The 19,878-nt window shown below is 37.8% G+C and overlaps 1 protein-coding gene across 1 annotated transcript in view; it reads right to left on the bottom strand.

Moving 5' to 3' along the window:
• Positions 1-19,878, bottom strand: part of LOC124118898 — a 29,335-nt gene that overhangs the window by 5,437 nt on the left and 4,020 nt on the right. The window contains exons 3-17 of the mRNA XM_048381409.1: positions 18,256-18,486; positions 17,550-17,752; positions 15,282-15,587; positions 14,566-14,700; positions 13,930-14,015; positions 13,468-13,588; positions 12,816-12,888; positions 11,451-11,679; positions 4,796-4,954; positions 2,981-3,195; positions 2,177-2,407; positions 1,431-1,633; positions 954-1,262; positions 548-682; positions 377-462 (exon numbers count right to left, since the gene is read on the bottom strand). Coding sequence (XP_048237366.1) covers positions 377-462; positions 548-682; positions 954-1,262; positions 1,431-1,633; positions 2,177-2,407; positions 2,981-3,195; positions 4,796-4,954; positions 11,451-11,679; positions 12,816-12,888; positions 13,468-13,588; positions 13,930-14,015; positions 14,566-14,700; positions 15,282-15,587; positions 17,550-17,752; positions 18,256-18,486 — 2,722 coding nt within the window. The remainder of the gene's footprint in view (positions 1-376; positions 463-547; positions 683-953; positions 1,263-1,430; positions 1,634-2,176; positions 2,408-2,980; positions 3,196-4,795; positions 4,955-11,450; positions 11,680-12,815; positions 12,889-13,467; positions 13,589-13,929; positions 14,016-14,565; positions 14,701-15,281; positions 15,588-17,549; positions 17,753-18,255; positions 18,487-19,878) is intronic.

The raw sequence follows: 19,878 nt of genomic DNA, 5'->3' as shown, positions 1-19,878 counted from the left end.
TGCAACATTATGTATACTAAAAACACATGACGTCGTAAACTCCATGTTTCAAATTGTATTATTGGCATTGCATGTCTTGTATATGGACGAAAGTCCTTCAGACAAATGAACTGTTTGTGACCTTGACTTTAAGATATGCAGCGCAGATCAAACTATTACACTCGAGCGTAAAGAGATGTAGATGAACACAATATGCATGCACATTAGCTCACGATAAAGTCGATATTCTTTTCGCAATTTATCCTTTTCGACATCTGACCACATAATTTGAAACTATACTCTTAAATATTATTCTATTTCTCAGACACTATTTAAAATGGGAAAAATATTGTTCGTGATAACACATCATTGATAAAATTCAAAATAAAAATCTTACCCTTGTAATTGTTAAATATCACTGATGCTATCAAGGATAAGCCGGCTATGAGGTGAAAGACTAAGCACGTTCTTCTCCTCCCAAATCTGCGAGACAAAACAAGTTGTAGAACATAAATACACATGGCTTGATTAGAAGCAGGATAACAAGCTATTAAAGAGATATAATTACCGGTCTACTGTTAGCCAGAACATGATCGAAGCCAATAGGTCCGTGATGGCACTCAGACCAAATCCAATGTATTTGTCACTGTGAAACTTGGTAGAATTGAGCTGCAGTCCATAGTATGTGAGACAATCTATTAACCTAAAAATATAATCATTGGTGTAAAATTGACGTGGAGATTACGTTTAACAAATAGACAACTGGAATTGAGGCGAAAAGTAATTAGAGAACTACTATGTTTGCAAAAAAAGGCATATTTATGTCCACAAATACATTGTTGCAATGGTGCGAGGCTACTAATCAATGATGTCACTTTTGAGTGGTCCTTAATTGTCTTGTTGATCTACATATAAACTAGAAGGTTAGATCATATATCATTCCAGTAAATTCTATAAATGTTCAGTGAACATACCATATAAACCATATTATTGCAGATACCGTTAGAATCTGCCCGTCCTTAAATATCTGTAGAAAAGGTTTTTCCTCTGTTTGTTTTGATAAGACGTTTTTAGAATGCCTGCAGCATGCACGTTCGCCATTCGATGAGTGTGTAAGGAGGGGTAGATGGTCATGCAGTCTAGGAGACAGCACCTGGTCTCTAAAAGTTGTTATGACAACATTAGCATTCTTGGAATTCATGCGACTGGCCTTCTTCAAATTGCGTTCTATAACATCATACATGTTGTTTGCTGCAAGCCACCTGTAGCTCTCGTCTAGTACCCTGCAAAAAGCATTCAGTCCTGAGTTTATGTATTTACTATTACGAAATAAAGGTTTGACGTAAAGGATTGTTAAGAAGCACGCCCTGTGTGTAACAAACAAAATTGCACTATCATCAAAGGCTGATGGAATTGTAATTCAACTACAACCTAACGTAAGAGTTGCTCACCATGGTACAACTATATAGTAGGTAGATGTAAGACCTACAACAAGTTGGTGGTACCGCCAGCTAAGATCCTTCATGAAGTATGCTGCCACTGCATAGATTACTATTGACGCAGACCATACAATAGTGGCGAACACACTCATCTTTGATCTGTGTCGAGTTGGGACAATCTCAAGATAGAGTGTTGTGGACGTTAGACTGACACCCTGAAATAAAACGACTGGACTTTTCATATTACCAAGGACACTGGTTATGTTCTGCGCTTACCGTCTTCAATGAACGAGATAGGGGCCATGCATTTAGCAATATTACAAAGGAAAATATTTTGTGCCCATGACAGACACGCGAGAAAAAAGAAATGTGGTATTTTAAGGTATCAACTAAAGAGACAGTTTGTCACCACCGTTATTTATAATGACCACTTGCACCTTGATGGTGGCTTTACTTTTGTGTAATTGATGTTTGCACATGCGTTTCCGTGACCTCAAATTGGGTCATATGATGCGATGATGTTTATAGCGTAATCATACAATTGTCCGACAAATATATCATTTGCATTCTTCTAATTGAAATTACGTGTGCGTCCTCAACTCACTGTAATCATACGTAATATTTACATGTTTTCTGGTATGTAATTTAAATTTAAAGATAATCTGATGTGAATATAGATAACAGTCGAAACATCCACCCACCCACACATCCACCCCACCTCTTTGAGTTAGTTTTACAACATATCTAACACGGCCTACCATCTGTGTTGCTCCTTGTAGAACCCTTAACACTGCAAAAGGAACAAATGTGGGTATAAATGCCATGCCTGTGCCGACCACGAAGAAAGAAAGCCCAGCCAGCACATTGGAGAACTTGCGTCCGAACCGGTCAGCTACAACTGTGAACACAACTGCTCCGATTCCCATGCCAAACATGTATAGGGTCTGCAGTAGGTCGCTCAGTCCCTCCTTCTCGCAGACTATATCCCACTGAATCAAAATGATCACAATGTTAATGGGAAGGTGAATAGTTTTTGGTAGATTATCTGACAAATGAAGTTTGGTGAAAATTGATAAGTAATGTAACTGTTAGCGTTTGAGAAAACGGATAAAAAAGGTTAATATTATTATGACAAATGAGATGATCACGTATTATAAGCAATGAATGTTACAGTAAACTACGTTTATAACGAAGACGCTTATAACGAACTGACGGATATGACGAACTTATTTCCTTGTTCCGGCCATTTGCTGTAAATATGCTGTATATATGCTTATAACGAACTACGGTTATGGCGAACTAACATATGTGGCACCTTTGAGTTCGTTATAACCGTAGTTTACTGTATATGAAACACAAGTGTGATTCCATGTGTAATTTATCAATGTATATTAGCCCTACAAACGTTTATTTCTTTGTTTCACCTGGTGGAATCGAGACAGGTTGTTCTCTGGCATTGGCATTTTGTATTTGTAGTCATCTCAGCCTTAAAGCACTAGAAATTACTATAGGGTAAATTGAGTTCTGTCTATTGAATTTAAAGAGAATAATCTGCGTGTTACCTCAGATACCAGAGATAGTTCTCTCGGCTTTTCATATTGATAACCTTCAATGCATGAGAGTCCTATTCTGTCCACACGATCCGACATGTTGGAAGTAATGCTGATTCCACATTCGTGGTACGTGATATTCAAGTCTGACACATCTGCTTGCAACACAAGACCTTCCAGCACAGAGGAATCGTTGAGCTCTTTACACCGACTTGGTACATGAAATCCTACATAAAACAAAACCAATTTTACTCAAGATCATGAAGGTGTATTGAGGTAGGGGTATCAGGAACTATGATAAATACATTAACCTTGACTTTGGAATTTACTCGATTCTGATTGATCAACCAGAAGTTCAAATAACAATAATCTCCTCTAATTGACAAACCTGATTTGACGTCCACGGATGCTAATATTTATAAAATAGGACTTCTGTCTCAATCGTTGCCGGTAGCCATTGCTAAAAGTTTTATATGTTCGTTTACAGATTACAAACTGCAAAGTTATGGTTACTACAACATTCAAGTGAGTGAGTGTGTGAGTTTGATTTTACGCCGCTTTGGGCAATATTCCAGCATTGTCACAGCGGGTAACACCAGAAATGGGCAACTTTTGAGATACAATCGAACATGCTCTTTCTACCAAGATTTCAAAGAGCGTCATACGACTCTTGCTCAAAAGTTGTTTGATCAAGGTTACAACATTCAAGGCCTCAGTAAAGCTTTCAAAACGTTTTATGGTAGTCATATGGAGGACATTTCCAAATTTGACGCACCAGTGACAAAAATGATGTCCGATGCAATACATTATTTTGACTTGTACCATATATTCCGATATTTTTTCGGGTGAACAGTTGACTTGCCTTTGCATGTGTTTGTGACGGGTGCCACCGGTGGGGCAGGATACGCTCACCTTTTCGCGAACACCTGGTATCATTACTATTTGATAGTTATTCATAAACACATGCTCATGATATAGTCGGAATTGTACAATCGACTCTGCTTTGTGCAGAGATTTCTACTGGATATGGAAAGGGTTTTGTCGCTGTATTCACACATTGTACCCATGTCGGGAATCGAACTCGGGTCTTCGGCGTGACGACGAACGCTTTGAACCTTGGCTACCCGACCGTCCCTACAATATTCAAGGTTGTGTGGGAATACATTTTGATCAGAAAACACGACAGTAATCGACAAAGAGAATGCATTTCAAATTTGGAGGACAACGAAATGTGTGACATTTTGCGCTTTTCTATAAACACTGTGACTTGGTATACTAGTATTTTGCGTCACAAGGAGTGGTGTGACGTTACCATAATGACGCACGGTGTAGAACGAAATCTTGCAAGGCTTGCTTAGTTTTCTCTAGTGTTGCCCTCTTCATGTTGGCTGACAAAGTTGCTATGCTACATGCTAACAACGCCTGTCATATATTCGAGTGAAGTGTTAACAAAAGATGATTAAGGATATACTGTGCCCTTTTTTGTTTAAAGGCTGTTTCCGTAATTAAAATCGATACTCCACTCAAAACAAGCTAATTTGCAGGTCACAGATGTTTACCATGTTTGAAAATCTTACATAACTGCTTCAATACAGAATGACGATTCTTCTCATTTGACCGGCCGAACGAGACTGACAGTAAGACCAGAAGAAAGTGTTTGATAAATGAAAGTAAAAGGGTTTCTTATTTGTCGCAAACTTTGCCACTAATCTCTGCAACATATCTTAAAAAACACAACACCTTGTTATTACAAGAAATCGTTGTCTTTACATAACAAGGTAAGTAGTAGCTTCTAATTCGATAAACAATTACCAAACAAAAACTTACCTATAAATATGATGCTCATTACATGAAATGCGAAAGGTAAAGACGACAATAAAACAAGACCAACTTGGACAACTTGATATCTGCCATTCCATCCCAGAGCATTGAAAACACTGTCAAAATTTACATCTTCCTTCGATGTCATGTTCTTCGATCTTTGTGCTCAGTGCTCAACTAAGCATTGCAGCTTCTTGTTATGTTCATTCGAAGATGTTGAAATGATTGCGACACTTGTTGACCCTTTTGGAGTGAACTATTCTTTAATTCACAGCCTTGTCCTACCGATAACAAACTTCACCACAGGCAACGCCATAAGCTTATCCTGTCATGTATATGAATATGGAATATAACATACATTGCTTCTTCAATTTTCGCCTGTTTGATTTAAAAATACTATATTGTAGTGGAATACGTACAATGGGTTAACAAAGGCATGCTAGCTTCATGCAACGCTAATTACCTGGACGTGGTTATGAAAACATAATGCTATTTACATAGGCGTGCAATGCATAAAAGCATAAAATCATTTCTGTGAAGTCTAAATGTTTCCAAATACACAGCCTGATATACATGTTGCAAAGGAAAAGTTAATTGTATCCCTTCCTTTCCCCAAAGCTCGATGGGGATTCCTTCGTATGGCTATTGTAAGAAGTATTTGTTTAAAATAAAACTTCTACTGCAGATCTCGTCAGAGAAGCGGTTTATCTGTTTTAAAGATTAACTAAACCTGACTCGCTGTAACAGCAGTGATGGGTCTGATGCAGCTGTCAATGATTATATGACGCATGATGATGATGAATGTACATAGTGTAACAGTATGGATAATCTGTCAGAAAGTATTATTGGAGATGAGATTGAGAAAGCGATTGAGAGAATGGGCAAATCCCCGGGTATTGGTGGTACACCCCCTGAATATTTTAAACATGCTTATTCAATTGCACCATATTTAGAAATATTATTCAATGCTTTATTGGACAGCGGTGTTTTTGCGATAGTTGGAATGTCGGCATGATTATACCATTGTACAAAAAGGGGATGTTTATAATCCAAATAAATAGAGGGATGTGTCAGCAACCTATGTCCATAGGTTCGATATGAGTTCAATATTATAATTGTGAGTGAGGTGAGATAAAATTGGGTTTAACGTCGCGTCCAAGATTATTGCCCTTTTATAGAGACGTGCATGCACGTGTGTGTGTGTGTGGCTGCTTGTACTACTCCGGACTGATGCCGATTTATAGTGCTAGCACAATGAGATACCATGCCACAGTTTAACATGAATACCCCACTCAGACACAGTATACTGACTCCGAGCCGACCAGTCCTTGCTTTAGCCCCTTAATGCCGAGCGTCAGACAGGGTAACAACAAATACCATCTTTTAACGTCTTTTGGTATGACGCGGCCGGGGATCGAACTCTTGACCTTCCGGGGTCTTACCATGAGTCGTGAGTGTAGGGATATTAATGAGTTACTGTACAACTTTCACTTGACATGAACTTGTTTTAGGCATTAAACGTTTGGACTGTCTCTTCTGATTAATTATTTGACATACTTTGGCAGTGGCTTGAGACATATGTATGTGTATTATTTCGCAGGCTTTCGTATACATGCAATTCAACAACTGTGATTATAATCTACTCTGTGTCCACATCACTCGCTAAAGAAGACAATTTATTTCTTGTAAATCTCCATGAACCACAGATTAAATATGTCTAATCAGAATGCATAATCATTATTCATGTGCTTGGTACCTCACTGATTTACAATGAATACTATCTCACGTAAGTCTCATTATGTTGGTAATAATAAACCCCAATATAACCTACTATAACATATTGCGGTTGGAATATGATTTGATAGAAGTGCACATATCTATTGCCAGCATCACTATTGTTTCTGTAATTGTCTAGCGTTGTTAACATCAATACAATGTATATCTCTGCCTGTATCAACCCTTGTCATGCATTGCTCTTGAGGGTCGTGCATCGTCACTACTATCCCAACCCACCACCGTCATGTGTCCAAAGATCATAGTGAAAACACTATGCATAGTTTAGTGTAGGAATATTTCCAGATGCGTAGAAACTACTTAACCATGACCAATAGATAGTGTAGTTTCCCGGCAAACATCGTCCTTATACAAGTAGCCTGTGTAGAAACTACTTAACCATGACCAATAGGTTGTGTTGATTTCCCGAGCAGATGTCCAACAAGTAGCCTGTGTAGAAACTACTTAACCATGACCAATAGGTTGTGTTGATTTCCCGAGCAAATGTCCTCCTTATTCATCATGAAGCCAGTGTAGAAACTATTTGACCATGACCAATAGGTAGTGTAGTTTCCCGGCAAACATCGTCCTTATACAACAAGTAGCCTGTGTAGAAACTACTTAACCATGACCAATAGGTCGTGTTGATTTCCCGAGCAGATGTCCAACAAGTAGCCTGTGTAGAAACTACTTAACCATGACCAATAGGTTGTGTTGATTTCCCGAGCAAATGTCCTCCTTATTCAACATGAAGCCAGTGTAGAAACTATTTGACCATGACCAATAAGTAGTGTAGTTTCCCGGCAAACATCGTCCTTATACAACAAGTAGCCTGTGTAGAAACTACTTAACCATGACCAATAGGTCGTGTTGATTTCCCGAGCAGATGTCCAACAAGTAGCCTGTGTAGAAACTACTTAACCATGACCAATAGGTTGTGTTGATTTCCCGAGCAAATGTCCTCCTTATTCAACATGAAGCCAGTGTAGAAACTATTTGACCATGACCAATAGGTAGTGTAGTTTCCCGGCAAACATCGTCCTTATACAACAAGTAGCCTGTGTAGAAACTACTTAACCATGACCAATAGGTCGTGTTGATTTCCCGAGCAGATGTCCAACAAGTAGCCTGTGTAGAAACTACTTAACCATGACCAATAGGTTGTGTTGATTTCCCGAGCAAATGTCCTCCTTATTCAACATGAAGCCAGTGTAGAAACTATTTGACCATGACCAATAGGTAGTGTAGTTTCCCGGCAAACATCGTCCTTATACAACAAGTAGCCTGTGTAGAAACTACTTAACCATGACCAATAGGTTGTGTTGATTTCCCGAGCAAATGTCCTCCTTATACAACAAGTAGCCAGTGAAGAAACTACTTGACAATGTTAGGGAACAGTGTAAGTTTGCTGCTAGGGGAACAAGGTCATTAACCTGTAACTACCCAGTGTCCAGGTATGAGAGATGGCCTGTGACTTGTAATGTCCACAAGTGTACTTATTCACCCATATCGCCGGACTACACATAAGCTTGATCTGATACAATGATATTCTAGATATATGTCGACTATCTCCACATTCCATGCGTATACTGAAGAACTTTACATAGATTGTGGTAATGTATTAACATTCAGGACATTTGTGGACGCTTCAGGAAAAGCGGATTTTTTTTCAATCATTTATAGTAGAATATACCTCAATACCTGTCACTGGTCATATTTGTGTCAAATGTCATGGTAACCTTGAAGGTCATTTACCCGTGAAATGACTTATACACAGTTACACACAGTAATGTCGGTATGGTATGGAGACGTCAACGCAAGAGAACAGTCATCCTCGATTATCCAGCGAAACAGATTTCAATGGGCGTAAAATGCAAAGTAGCCACGAAAATTATATAAATGGATCACTTAAATTCAGTGACGATACCAGGTGTTCGGGAAAAGGGTTGGCATGTCCCACCACCATGTTTTGGGTGGCACTCAAAGTCAAGGTCACAAAATGTGAAGTAGACGTCCCACATAGCGTCTGAACACAATATCTTGATCACTTATGACTGAGATGTGACGGGAGTAACACACATACATACTATGCAGTGTTCTTAGTTTGAGAAAACGATCGGTTACCTATCATGCAGGTAAGGATCGCAAGAACTCTGTTTGGCCAAACATGAAAGACGCGACTTTAGTCCATTACGATACAAAACAGGCTTGAATGATTAGTAGTATATAATCACTTTATTCCACACTTGCTGTGTGTCAAGGTCATTGGTACATTGAAAAACCTGCAAACAGTATTATTGAGTACTCTGTGTTGTTCAGACACACCCACCTTTTCGTCACTATTTGATAATAATACACATGCTCATGATATATACGTATTCGCACAATCAACTCTGCTTTAAGCTGCGACTTCTTTTGAATATGGAAATAGTTTTGTCGCATATATTTACATTTTAAACCATCTATGTTTCCACATTGAAGCTTTCTGCCAGCTCAGGGCAGAGCTTTAAGGTCACAGTCGTATTGCATTAGACAACATTGACGATCAAAGATGAACCATGATATTTATTAGTATAGCAAAATGGTTCATGGTGCATTTTTCGGGTGGGATGATTTGGGGCATTACGGAATAGATGTGATAGGTTTGTTTCTGTTTCGCATGTAATGCAAATAAAAGCGGCGAAGCTCCTTCCATATTCATATGAAAATCTCTACCAAAAGAGTCCACTGGTTCCGATTCCGTCTATACAATAAGCAAGTGTTCATGAATGACTTTCAAATAGTGATTTCACAACGTGTTGGCGAAATGGTGAGTGCATCCTGAACAAACTCATGTCTACCATAAAATGTTGCCGTTGGAATATTTTTCAACATCAAGGGAAAGTGTACTATTGGAAAGCTACAGCAATCCCTCTTGCCATTCAGTCTTGTGGCGAGGTTTTTGTCATTCTGAATATTTGTGTGTAGATCTAAATATGAAACAGATGTGGCAGTTTCACAGGTCTTTTTTATTCCTTGGTCAGGTGGGTAAATCCATAAAAGGAGATTGGCTACTTTACCATTACTGAACGAAATCAGACCATCGATATACCTGAAGCTAAGACTTCAAGACCAAATTACCATTTATTTTATTTTGCCAATACCAGCAGACACTCCGATTCAATCAGTTTATATTGACACATATACGGAAAGGCCACAGATCTATAGTACAGGTTGCATGGGTGGTGTATTATACATAAAATTAAATATTCATTCAACAAACATTTTCTACAATTAGTTGCATGAAGTACATATGATGTCAAACATTTTACCACGATGATACTTTCTGTATACATTAGTACAATAAACTTGAAAATATTTGGTGGTTGGTACATACAAGGCGAAACATATCCAATACGCAAATTATCTTATATTCTGGGCATACAAATAGAAGATGGTAGTCTGGGCAATTTCCTGCTTATTGCATGGTTTACAATCGCTATGTTCTTTTTATGTCTGTGTGTATCAACCCTACTCCACGTTAAGCATTACATTCGAGGTTGGGTTTTTTTGCAAAAGAGGTTTCAAAAGATGTTCTAGTTTTAAATTTAGTTACATTACATACTATGTACAGTTTGGTGATACTAATAGTACAGAGTACTGTATATACACATCGTTTTGTCTTTGAGTGACTATTTTAATACAATGTTCAGGGTGTTCTACCTTCTCACTTTGCAAAATCGAAATTATTAATAGTTTTCTTAACAGATGGCACCCAGCCTAATCTTCCAAAACTATCATACAGCAACATTTTTTCAACATTAACATTTTCTTGGATATCTATAAGAGAGCATATGCAATACCTTTACCCAATACCTTATAAATTTAATGTGCATACATAACAATGACCTACCAAAATGATTCATATGCATAAAGAAACAGATAAGCAAGGAGGGTAGGACAACCATCTCTGCAGTTAAAACTATAAGCTTTTCACAGTAAAGGGATACAGTAATGTTTTCGTACCTATGGGAGAAACTGTGATCTGATACATCCATCCTGTCTCAAACAAACTGTGATCTGATACATCCGTCCTGTCTCAAACAATCTGTGTAATATTACATTGGACAAATAGATATAATCGGAACCTCCATTGCAAAATCATGTTAGGAATCATGATGCACATACTGATTAATGTGGATACAAGTTTGCATTCGTTTGATTCAAGTTGTTTTCTGTTTTTCTGAATGATAAAATCAATTATAACCAGGTGCTCAACAATATCAGATTTTCAACTTTTCTGCATACTGTTTAATCGGGAATATTAATACTCAAATGTTCATTCAACATAAACTTTGCCTTAAAAATATTATTTTCTTAGTAACATGCAGATATAATTTGAATGACGGGGAAGAAATGGTAAAACATGTACGAAATTGCAGGTAATAGTCTGCAAAATAGCTGCTGGAATGGTGGATGGTGAAAAACACATTGGAATCCAGAATGAATAACGACAATATCATGTTAACAATTGTTGATTTCCTTTCACTTATACAACTTATACAACTATATATGTACAATTGTTTGCATTCCTAAAATCTGAATGATTATAATACATTACTTCAGTAAATATAATGTACAAGTACAAAAAACCAATCTGAGATCCAGGATCGCGCTGCGATATCATATAAAAATAATTACATCAATGGTAGATTAGTGACAAAACAGAGAGGATTGACAAACTGTTGGACCACTTATTCGTGATTAACGGTATATATTATTTGCTAACAGGGAACTGTAAATGTAGACTATATCCTTATTGTAGTTCAGATAGTTTCATTTTTCATATCAACTACCACATTTATGTATTTATTTAATTACCATATTGTGGTGCCCGTAACACCTTAATTAGTTTCGTTATCACTACAAAGAAATGTATCAGCACCATTTTCAGTTATTGAGCTCTTCTTCTGTTTCTTCTTTTGAGTTTCCCTTTGCTGGTTCAGCAACTGCTTCATCTCAGTGATCGTCTGTGGCAGTTCAATATTGTTTGTTTCTGGTAGAAATCGAACCAGGATGGCCACCACGATGCAGCATGTGCCGAACACAGTTCCAGGTGCCCATGGGTAGTAGCGATACTGTCATATAAAACATATTATTTGTGAGGTGATTTTATAACTAAAATACTGCTCGATGTGTCTTTAAAACACACCTCACTTACAAATATGGAAACAAGAAATTCGTATCTGGAACGTGACGAAAATATCTAAAACATATTTGTTTTATTATTGGTTGTTCTTTTATATCAATAAAACAATACACGCACCTGTTGTATATTAAATGCATACAGTGAATATAAATAGTAGTAGAACTTAAATATAAGAGAAGAGTTTGGTGGACAGTGGAAAGTGGATAGGTAGAGAGGAAGCAGGCGTGGTTGTGGTGGTAATGAATACTTGATGAGTGTGATTTCAGACATTCTTATTTACTATTGAGTATCGTGCTGTTTTCTCCAAAAATGTATTTTTCAAGATTAAAATAATACCTTATTTATATTTCAAAGATGCGTCATAGGCAAGTCAGAACAATTATATCTGGAATTATTTATGTATTGTTTTATCATTAGAAAGAGATGATTTAACAAAGTACAATCTTTGGGGTTCCCAAGCATAAAGGATCTAATGTCTTTGACCAAATTAGTTCCTGTTTGATTAGAAACCAATTTTCAAACTGTAAAATGACGTTTTTTTGTTTTAATACATAAAAACAAAAGGCGTTCTCTATTGCAAAAACTACAAAGATCATCATAATGTTTTCCTATTTTATTAGGAAAGTAGTTTTTTGTTAATATTCGATGTATTAATTTTTATTGAAAGTTTCTTGTCTTATTTTTCAAAATAAAAAGGGTCAATGATTCCAAATGGATTTAGAGATTCGTGAGCTAAATGCCACCATGAGCCCTTAACGGCGTATAACTTTTTAAGTCAGTCAAAGTTAGTGGCCCCACCCCTTTGCGTATTCATTTATTCATTTATCAATATTTTCCATTTAATTCTGTCTCGCTTGCCCAGCAAACTGGAAAGAAATCGAACTTCAATAGGAAAAATGCAGTTATAAAAACCATATAGAAGACATATTCAGGAAAAAACATGGCAAATATCACATATTCATGGCTGTCAGGTGTTATGAGATATACTTTTTGGTGTTAGAGAGCATGTCATAATAACCTACATGTAAGTTGGTAATGTGACATATCTATAGATAGCAGTCTCACCAGTATCCTGGAAAATGGAGCAAGTATCCCACCTACTCGTGCAGCAAGGGATCCAAGACCAAACCCAACATTCCTGAAAATATATACAGATTTATATGTTCTCTATGACTGAAATGAATTTACCATTTCGTGTTCTGGGTGGCCGGGTAGCCTCGCTCGTAACGATTCCCGACACGGGTACAGTGTATGAAGCCCATTTCTGATGTCCCCCGAGATATTGCTATAAAACCAAACTCACTCACTCACTCATTTCGGGTTCTAGTTCGAACTTTGGTTCCTTTTTGTGGGGTAAAACATTTTTTTGGCTCTGAACTGTGTCAGTTCATTGAATCATTTCTTAAAAACATAACTGAACATAAAGTCCACACATTATGCTTCTTATTTTATCATTGTACATTAAATATAAGCGACAAAACCATTTCTCTAATCATAAGAAATCTATGCTAAAAGCGTAGTTGATTGTACGATTCTGAAGATATAAGAAAGTCAAGCTCTTAAGTGTTCACTGAACGCGGGAACATAATATTATGATACAAGTCAAAATAGGGCATTGCATCGGACATCATTTTGGACATCATTAACACATGTCTTGGTACAACGTCATACAGGTAAATACAAGTAGATATCAACTAGTAAAGCCGGTGTTTCTTACCGCATTGTAGTTGGGAATAGTTCTGGAGTATAGAGCCACAGCACATTAAATGAAGTCGTTGCTCCAAATTTTCCAATCAGCGAAAATGTGCTCACAGCCGCGCTGAGGGTGGGTACTGCAGCTGAAACATACGTGCCTACATTTACGACATATCGTGTCAGCTAAGATCATTCATAGGGTACAATCGACGAAGAAAATTATTATAGAGACGGATGTTTGACTCGGTTTGTTGCTGATATTAAACTTTGGGGAAAAGGAGCATGTGTGATTTCACGCGGTAATTAGAAATAGTCCAAACGCCATGACAATGCCAAACAGGAACGATCTCGACATTGTATCTATGAACGCTTCGGCTGGCATTAATAAGCAAGCGCACAAAGCTATCCGACGGACCTCTGAATGCACATGCAAAGCCTTGGCTAGTGTGTGTAATGTGAAAAGTAAACAACTGGAGAGGCTAACCTACGAAATGGTTGAATATGACCGATGCTATCAGCGACACTGCTGCTATCAGATGACAGGCCAAACATGTTTTCTTCCTTCCGAATCTACGGAGAAATACATTTGAAATACATTTAACTTGAAACGTAACAGAACTTCTTTTCCAGGAAGATTGTAAATTAGGTCGAGTTTAATCAGTGCGGGTAATAATTAGGGCTGACTGAAATATTGATGTATTTAGTAAAAATATCATATGCTGGCTTCATAACTATTACATTAAAGATTACATCCCTGTAGACTGAGCTAACCCACTGTTTACTTCCCAAGCAACGTGCTCAACCGAGGCAATGGTAAACTTGCATGTTAAATATCACCAGAAATCTAAACATGTACAGTTCAACATTCTGTTGCAATACGTTTGACCCAGTGATGTTTCGTGTAATATTAACTGGTATTAAACAAATTGTATCAATACTTAATCGTGAGTTTGACCCAGTTTATATTTCAATGGCAATCATAAAATAATAAAAATAGTTCACATAGGTCGCAGTGAAATACGTTTAAGGGCGATGGCATCATGTATGATGATATACGCTGACCTCCGTTGTGTATTCATTGACAGTGAAAACAATATTCAACACATGGTTATACCATTACCTGTCAACTGTGAGCCAGAAAGCAACAGCACCAAAAACTTCGGTGACAGCATTTAGACCAAAACCAATGAATTTGTCACTATGGAACTGTGTGGCGTTGAGACTAAGTCCGTAGTAGGTCAAACTATCTGTCATCCTAATAAAAGAAAAAGAACAGATGAACAAATACTTTAACGCCAACCGAAAGGTAAATAAATGCAAGGTGTTTAAAATCACATAATCAGCTTATTTCTTCGCCTGTTTCTTACCTGTTACCATACATATAAACAACACATAACTAATGATACATCGATCATTACATTAGTCATACGTTAAATATGTATATTATCTAGCCATCTTTGAAAAAAGAAAGTTAATATCAAAATTTACATAAGATCAAGTGCTCACTTAATAAAGCGACAAAACCCCTTTCCATTTTCATAAGACATCTCGACTAAAAACAGAGTCGATTGTACGATTCCGACTATATATCATGAGCATATGTTTATGAATCACTATCAAATAGCGATGATACCAGGTGTTCGCGAAAAGGTGAGAGTATCCTGACACACCAGAGTAACCGTCACAAACACACGCAAAGGCAATGCGATTGTTCAACTGAACATATAGTACATGTCAAAATAGGGAATGGAATCGGACATCATTCTTGTCACTGATGCATCAATTGTGGAAATCATACTCAATACTATCATGAATATGCATAATTATTTTACCTACCAAATAAAACACAAGATTGCTGTTAAGGTGAGTATTTGTCTGTCTTTAAAAATCTGCATCAGTGGCCTTTCATCTTTGCCTTCAGTGTTTGCAACATCCGGAGTGTGTTTGTTTTGATCCCAGTGTGTGTCCGACGATAAAAGAGAGGTTTGATCAGGAACCTTTGGGGCTTTCACTTTTTCTCTGAAAAGTGTTATGATATCGTGTTCGTCCTTGTTATTCATGCGGCTAGCCTTCTTCAAATTGCGTTCTATGGTACTGTATTTTCTTCTTGCTGCCAACCATCTTGAACTTTCGTCTATTACCCTGTAAAGAGGTTAGCAGTCAATGCTCAAAAGGGTACCCAGAGTGAAATGGCATATAGAGACATTGAGAATACGACAGGAAACAGGAAATCATTCACATGCGCACTATCATCATGATGTCCCCCATAAGCCATAACTACCATCACATATGCTCCCAGAAATTGCCGAAAAATGCATTGAATAGCAGCAACTTTTTGGTAAATGTATCATTAAAGACTGTATGAAACAGGACTATATCGTTACCATACATCTGTTTTGTCTTTTCTAGGAACATCCTATTTCTGCACATAGGCGTACACACGGCTTAGGTAGTGACACTTACTTCAAATCGAGACATATTCCCAAAGTAAAAATAATATTTGAAAGTGTGTGTGAGTGTGTGTGTGTGTGTGTGTGAGAGAGTGTGTGTGTGTGTGTGTGTGAGAGAGAGAGAGAGAGAGAGAGAGAGAGAGAGAGTGTGTGTGTGTGTGTGTGTGTGTGTGTGTGTGTGTGTGTGTGTGTGTGTGTGTGTGTGTGTGTGTGTGTGTGTGTGTGTGTGTGTGTGTGTGTGTGTGTGTGTGTGTGTGTGAACGTGTGTGAACGTGTGTGAACGTGTGAACGTGTGAACGTGCGTGTGTGACAGCGGCCTGTGAATAATCGAGTCTGGAATATCCACGGGCCAATGATGTCACAATATAGTTATATCCTTATCATTGGACTTTCGACTATTTGGGAGATATGTTAAGACGAGGGGGAACTCATACATAAAATACACCGACGAGCAACATAAACTATACCAAACTATATATCAGGCGTGACAACAGAAAAAACATATTCCTCATGAATGGTTTGTACATTGTATGTAAACGAGTGGAAATCAATGATACAGACGTATAATGCACTGGGAGCGAAAATACAAGACCCACCAGGAAAACAAAGATATGGAAGTCTATTGGCCGTTTGCAGTCGCTGAAAACACAATATGGTTGAGATTAAAGTCACTCTGAATGGATTGAATATAATGATCACATTCAATAAGCGTGTGTACCCCGCCACCCCTGACCGCCTCCGTGGTCTAGTGGTAGAGCGTCCCAGAGCGGAAGGTCCTGGGTTCGATCCCCGGCCGCGTCATATCAAAAGATTTTTAAAGATGGTACTTGTTGTTACCCTGCCTGGCACTCGCGATTCGTGACAGGTCGGCTCGGAATCAGTATACTGTGTCTGTGTGGGGTATTCATGTTAAACTGTGGCAGCGTATCTCAGATGGCTAGCACATATAAGCAGCCATGGACGTGCATGGACGTCGCTATATAAGTGTAATAATCTTGGCATGTTACTGTAGATTTCTGAATTTTATACCCCGTGATTATGCTGCAAGTGCATATTCATTTACAGCGAATAGTTATTTCACATGGAATTCAGTGAAATAAAACAAGATTTTAAGTTGCACCCATGTCTGCTGCATATCTATGATTGATTGTACATGATTTGGGAACATTATTTCGTGTTCTAATAATTAGATTTTGGTATAGTTCCTTTTGATTGTCAGTGTATTTTCTATCAAATGCATTTCTTAAATTCGATGAGGGGGGAAATGTTAATGTTAATTTTAGTAGGAGTGTCATAAAGTAAATAGAAAACATCAATGGCGAGTTCCATTGTCTGCCGAAAATGAACTGTGAAAAACTATATGAATGGATCACTTGAAAATCGTGATGTATTATTACATGATGTGATGTGTAATTATGAACAAACTAACAAGTGCACAAATTAGACATCCAGATACGACTGCTCTAACCCATATGTGAAAATAATCAAAACTGTATGAGCTGTTGTTTCACAGTGCATCAAAACCTCTTCGTAGAAAATGAAGAAAACGTTATGATTCCTTGTCCAAACTGATTGTGGTAGTAAGTCATAAAATATGTATTGGTCTTAAAAGGAATATTTAAATTAATTATAATTTGATGTGATTCAAACTCACCATGGTGAAATTAAATAGTGTGCCGATGTAAGGCCCACAATCAATTGGTGATACCTCCAGTTGAGATCCCTCATCAGGTACGCCGCAAAAGCATAGATAACCACGGATAGTGACCAAAACAGCGTGTTTAGGATACCAATCTTTGATCTGTGCCTAGTTGGGACAATTTCCAGACAGATGGTTGTTGACGTCAAACCAACACCCTGAAGCAAAGACCATGTCACACACAAGCTACACGGAGTTAATGCTTGCACTGCATATGAGGGATTTCAGATCATTATTAGAGTTGTATTACTTGTCTAAAATGAAAATACGCATTACTAAATAGAGGTGAGTTACCTAATCACCGAAGGCCCTTTGGTAAAATTCTTCGTCTACCAATGTTATTTCTTCGAGTCTTTCTCAAACATTAGACTGACAGGTCTTGATATAACTGACATATAGTTTAAAACTACGTGAAACCAAAGTCACTCACTACATTTAAACAAATATTTCAGTCGTTAAAATCTTAAACGTCAGTATTATGTGTACAATAAGCTTGACGCCCTGACCTTAATAATAAAATCCATGGTGACAGCTTCATGAACCATATACCCGCTTATTACTTCAACAAGGTAGCACAACGCGAGGAAAATAACCGCCATATAACATTAATACCATGTTCGTAGAAATCGATGAGTACTATGTAAAATTGTATATACACTACCATCTGCGTTGCCCCCTGTATAACCTTCATGACAGCAAAGGCAGCGTATGTCGGTACGAAGGACATGGCAGTGCCTGCTGCGAGGAAACAAAGTCCAGCCAGTATGTTGGAGAACTTGCGTCCATACTTGTCAGATAGGAATGTGAACAAGACTGAGCCTATGCCCATACCAAACATGTAGAGGGTTTGAAGGAGGTCGCCAAGACTTTCCTTTTCACAGACGATATCCCACTGAAAACAGACGAAAACAATTTTACAGTCAAAACTGTATTCTGTAAAATTATACAAAGGGTCTGTGTAATTACGAATCGTAACGAGTCAATTTTTAGAAAATGGACATGTTGGATGTTCATTAAAGAATTGTGTTGTGAATAGATAAAAGTGTTCGGCGACTCCTTTGAGCGACATTTTAAAATATTAATTTATTTTTATTTCAAAACCATGGAATTTGAGATAGAAGTTGAACTCAAGCTTCAGGTCTGTCTGATATCTGATAATGGTCAAATATTCAATTCCCTTCCAGTGGTTTACCCACCTGAACCAGAAATAAAAGAGACAAGTGAGACCGCCTTATCTGTTTCATATTTAGATCTGTTCATAAAAAGAGTGACCAAAAACTCTCAACAAGATTGTGTGACAAGATGAATACCCTGCTGGTGGGGCAGGATACGCTCACCATTTCGGGAACACCTGTCATGATTCATAGTTGACAGAGATATTTAAACACATGTTCGTGATGTAGTCGGAATCGTACACTCGACTCTGCTGTCAGCAGAGATTTCTTATGAATATGGAAAGGTTGTTGTTTGGGGGGTTTGTTATTAAACGTGATGGCCATAGATATAGCTACATATCTATCTTCACAGCTTCAAAACAGTTTGCGAAAAATGAAAGCAAATGCCATCGGAAGTTTACTGAGGAAATAATGCGTGATATGCTGGACTTCCTCATTGATAACATCTTTGTAAAATTTGGCAAGAAGACATTAAGGACAGAAATTGGAAGCCCCATGAGAATTTCTTCTCTGATTGGCAAAGTCAAAACAAGGTAATTTCGCCAAGAAGTGTAACTTTCAGACCATCAAAAAAACATTTCCCTATCTCTTATTTACCCACCTTAACTAGAAATAAGGGGGACCATTGAAACCGCTATGCAGTCTGTACTATTGGTCTGTGGCCTTTCCGTATATGTGTCAATATAACAACTGATTGAATTGGAATGTCTGCTCGGATTTGCAAAATAACATAAACGGTAATTTGGTCTTGAAGTTTCAGCTTCAGATATATCGATGATCTGATATCGTTCAATAATGGTAAAGTAGCCAATTTCCTTCCACTGATTTACCCACTTTAGCTAGAAATAAGAGGGACCACTGAAACCGCCACATCTGTTTCATATTTAGAGCCATGAATAAAGATTCAGAGTTACAAAAAACTCTCCACAAGACTGTGTGACAAGAGGGGTGATTTCAACTGTCCAAAAGTCAACTTTCCCTTTATGTTGAGCAATAATTCAGCAGCTCCAGCCTTTGGTGTCTACATTTCACAACGTGGGTGAGTGATTGGACGAAACGCTTCAAGTCCGAAGTGATCAGGACTTCCAGTGAGTGAGAAGACGAACCGC

The sequence above is a fragment of the Haliotis rufescens genome, unplaced genomic scaffold, assembly GCF_023055435.1.
Source record: "Haliotis rufescens isolate VD_foot unplaced genomic scaffold, xgHalRufe1.0.p SCAF_1, whole genome shotgun sequence".
Lineage (NCBI taxonomy): Eukaryota > Metazoa > Mollusca > Gastropoda > Lepetellida > Haliotidae > Haliotis > Haliotis rufescens.
Note: the sequence above shows the minus strand (reverse complement) of the source record. Positions and strands in the feature narration are given on the sequence as shown.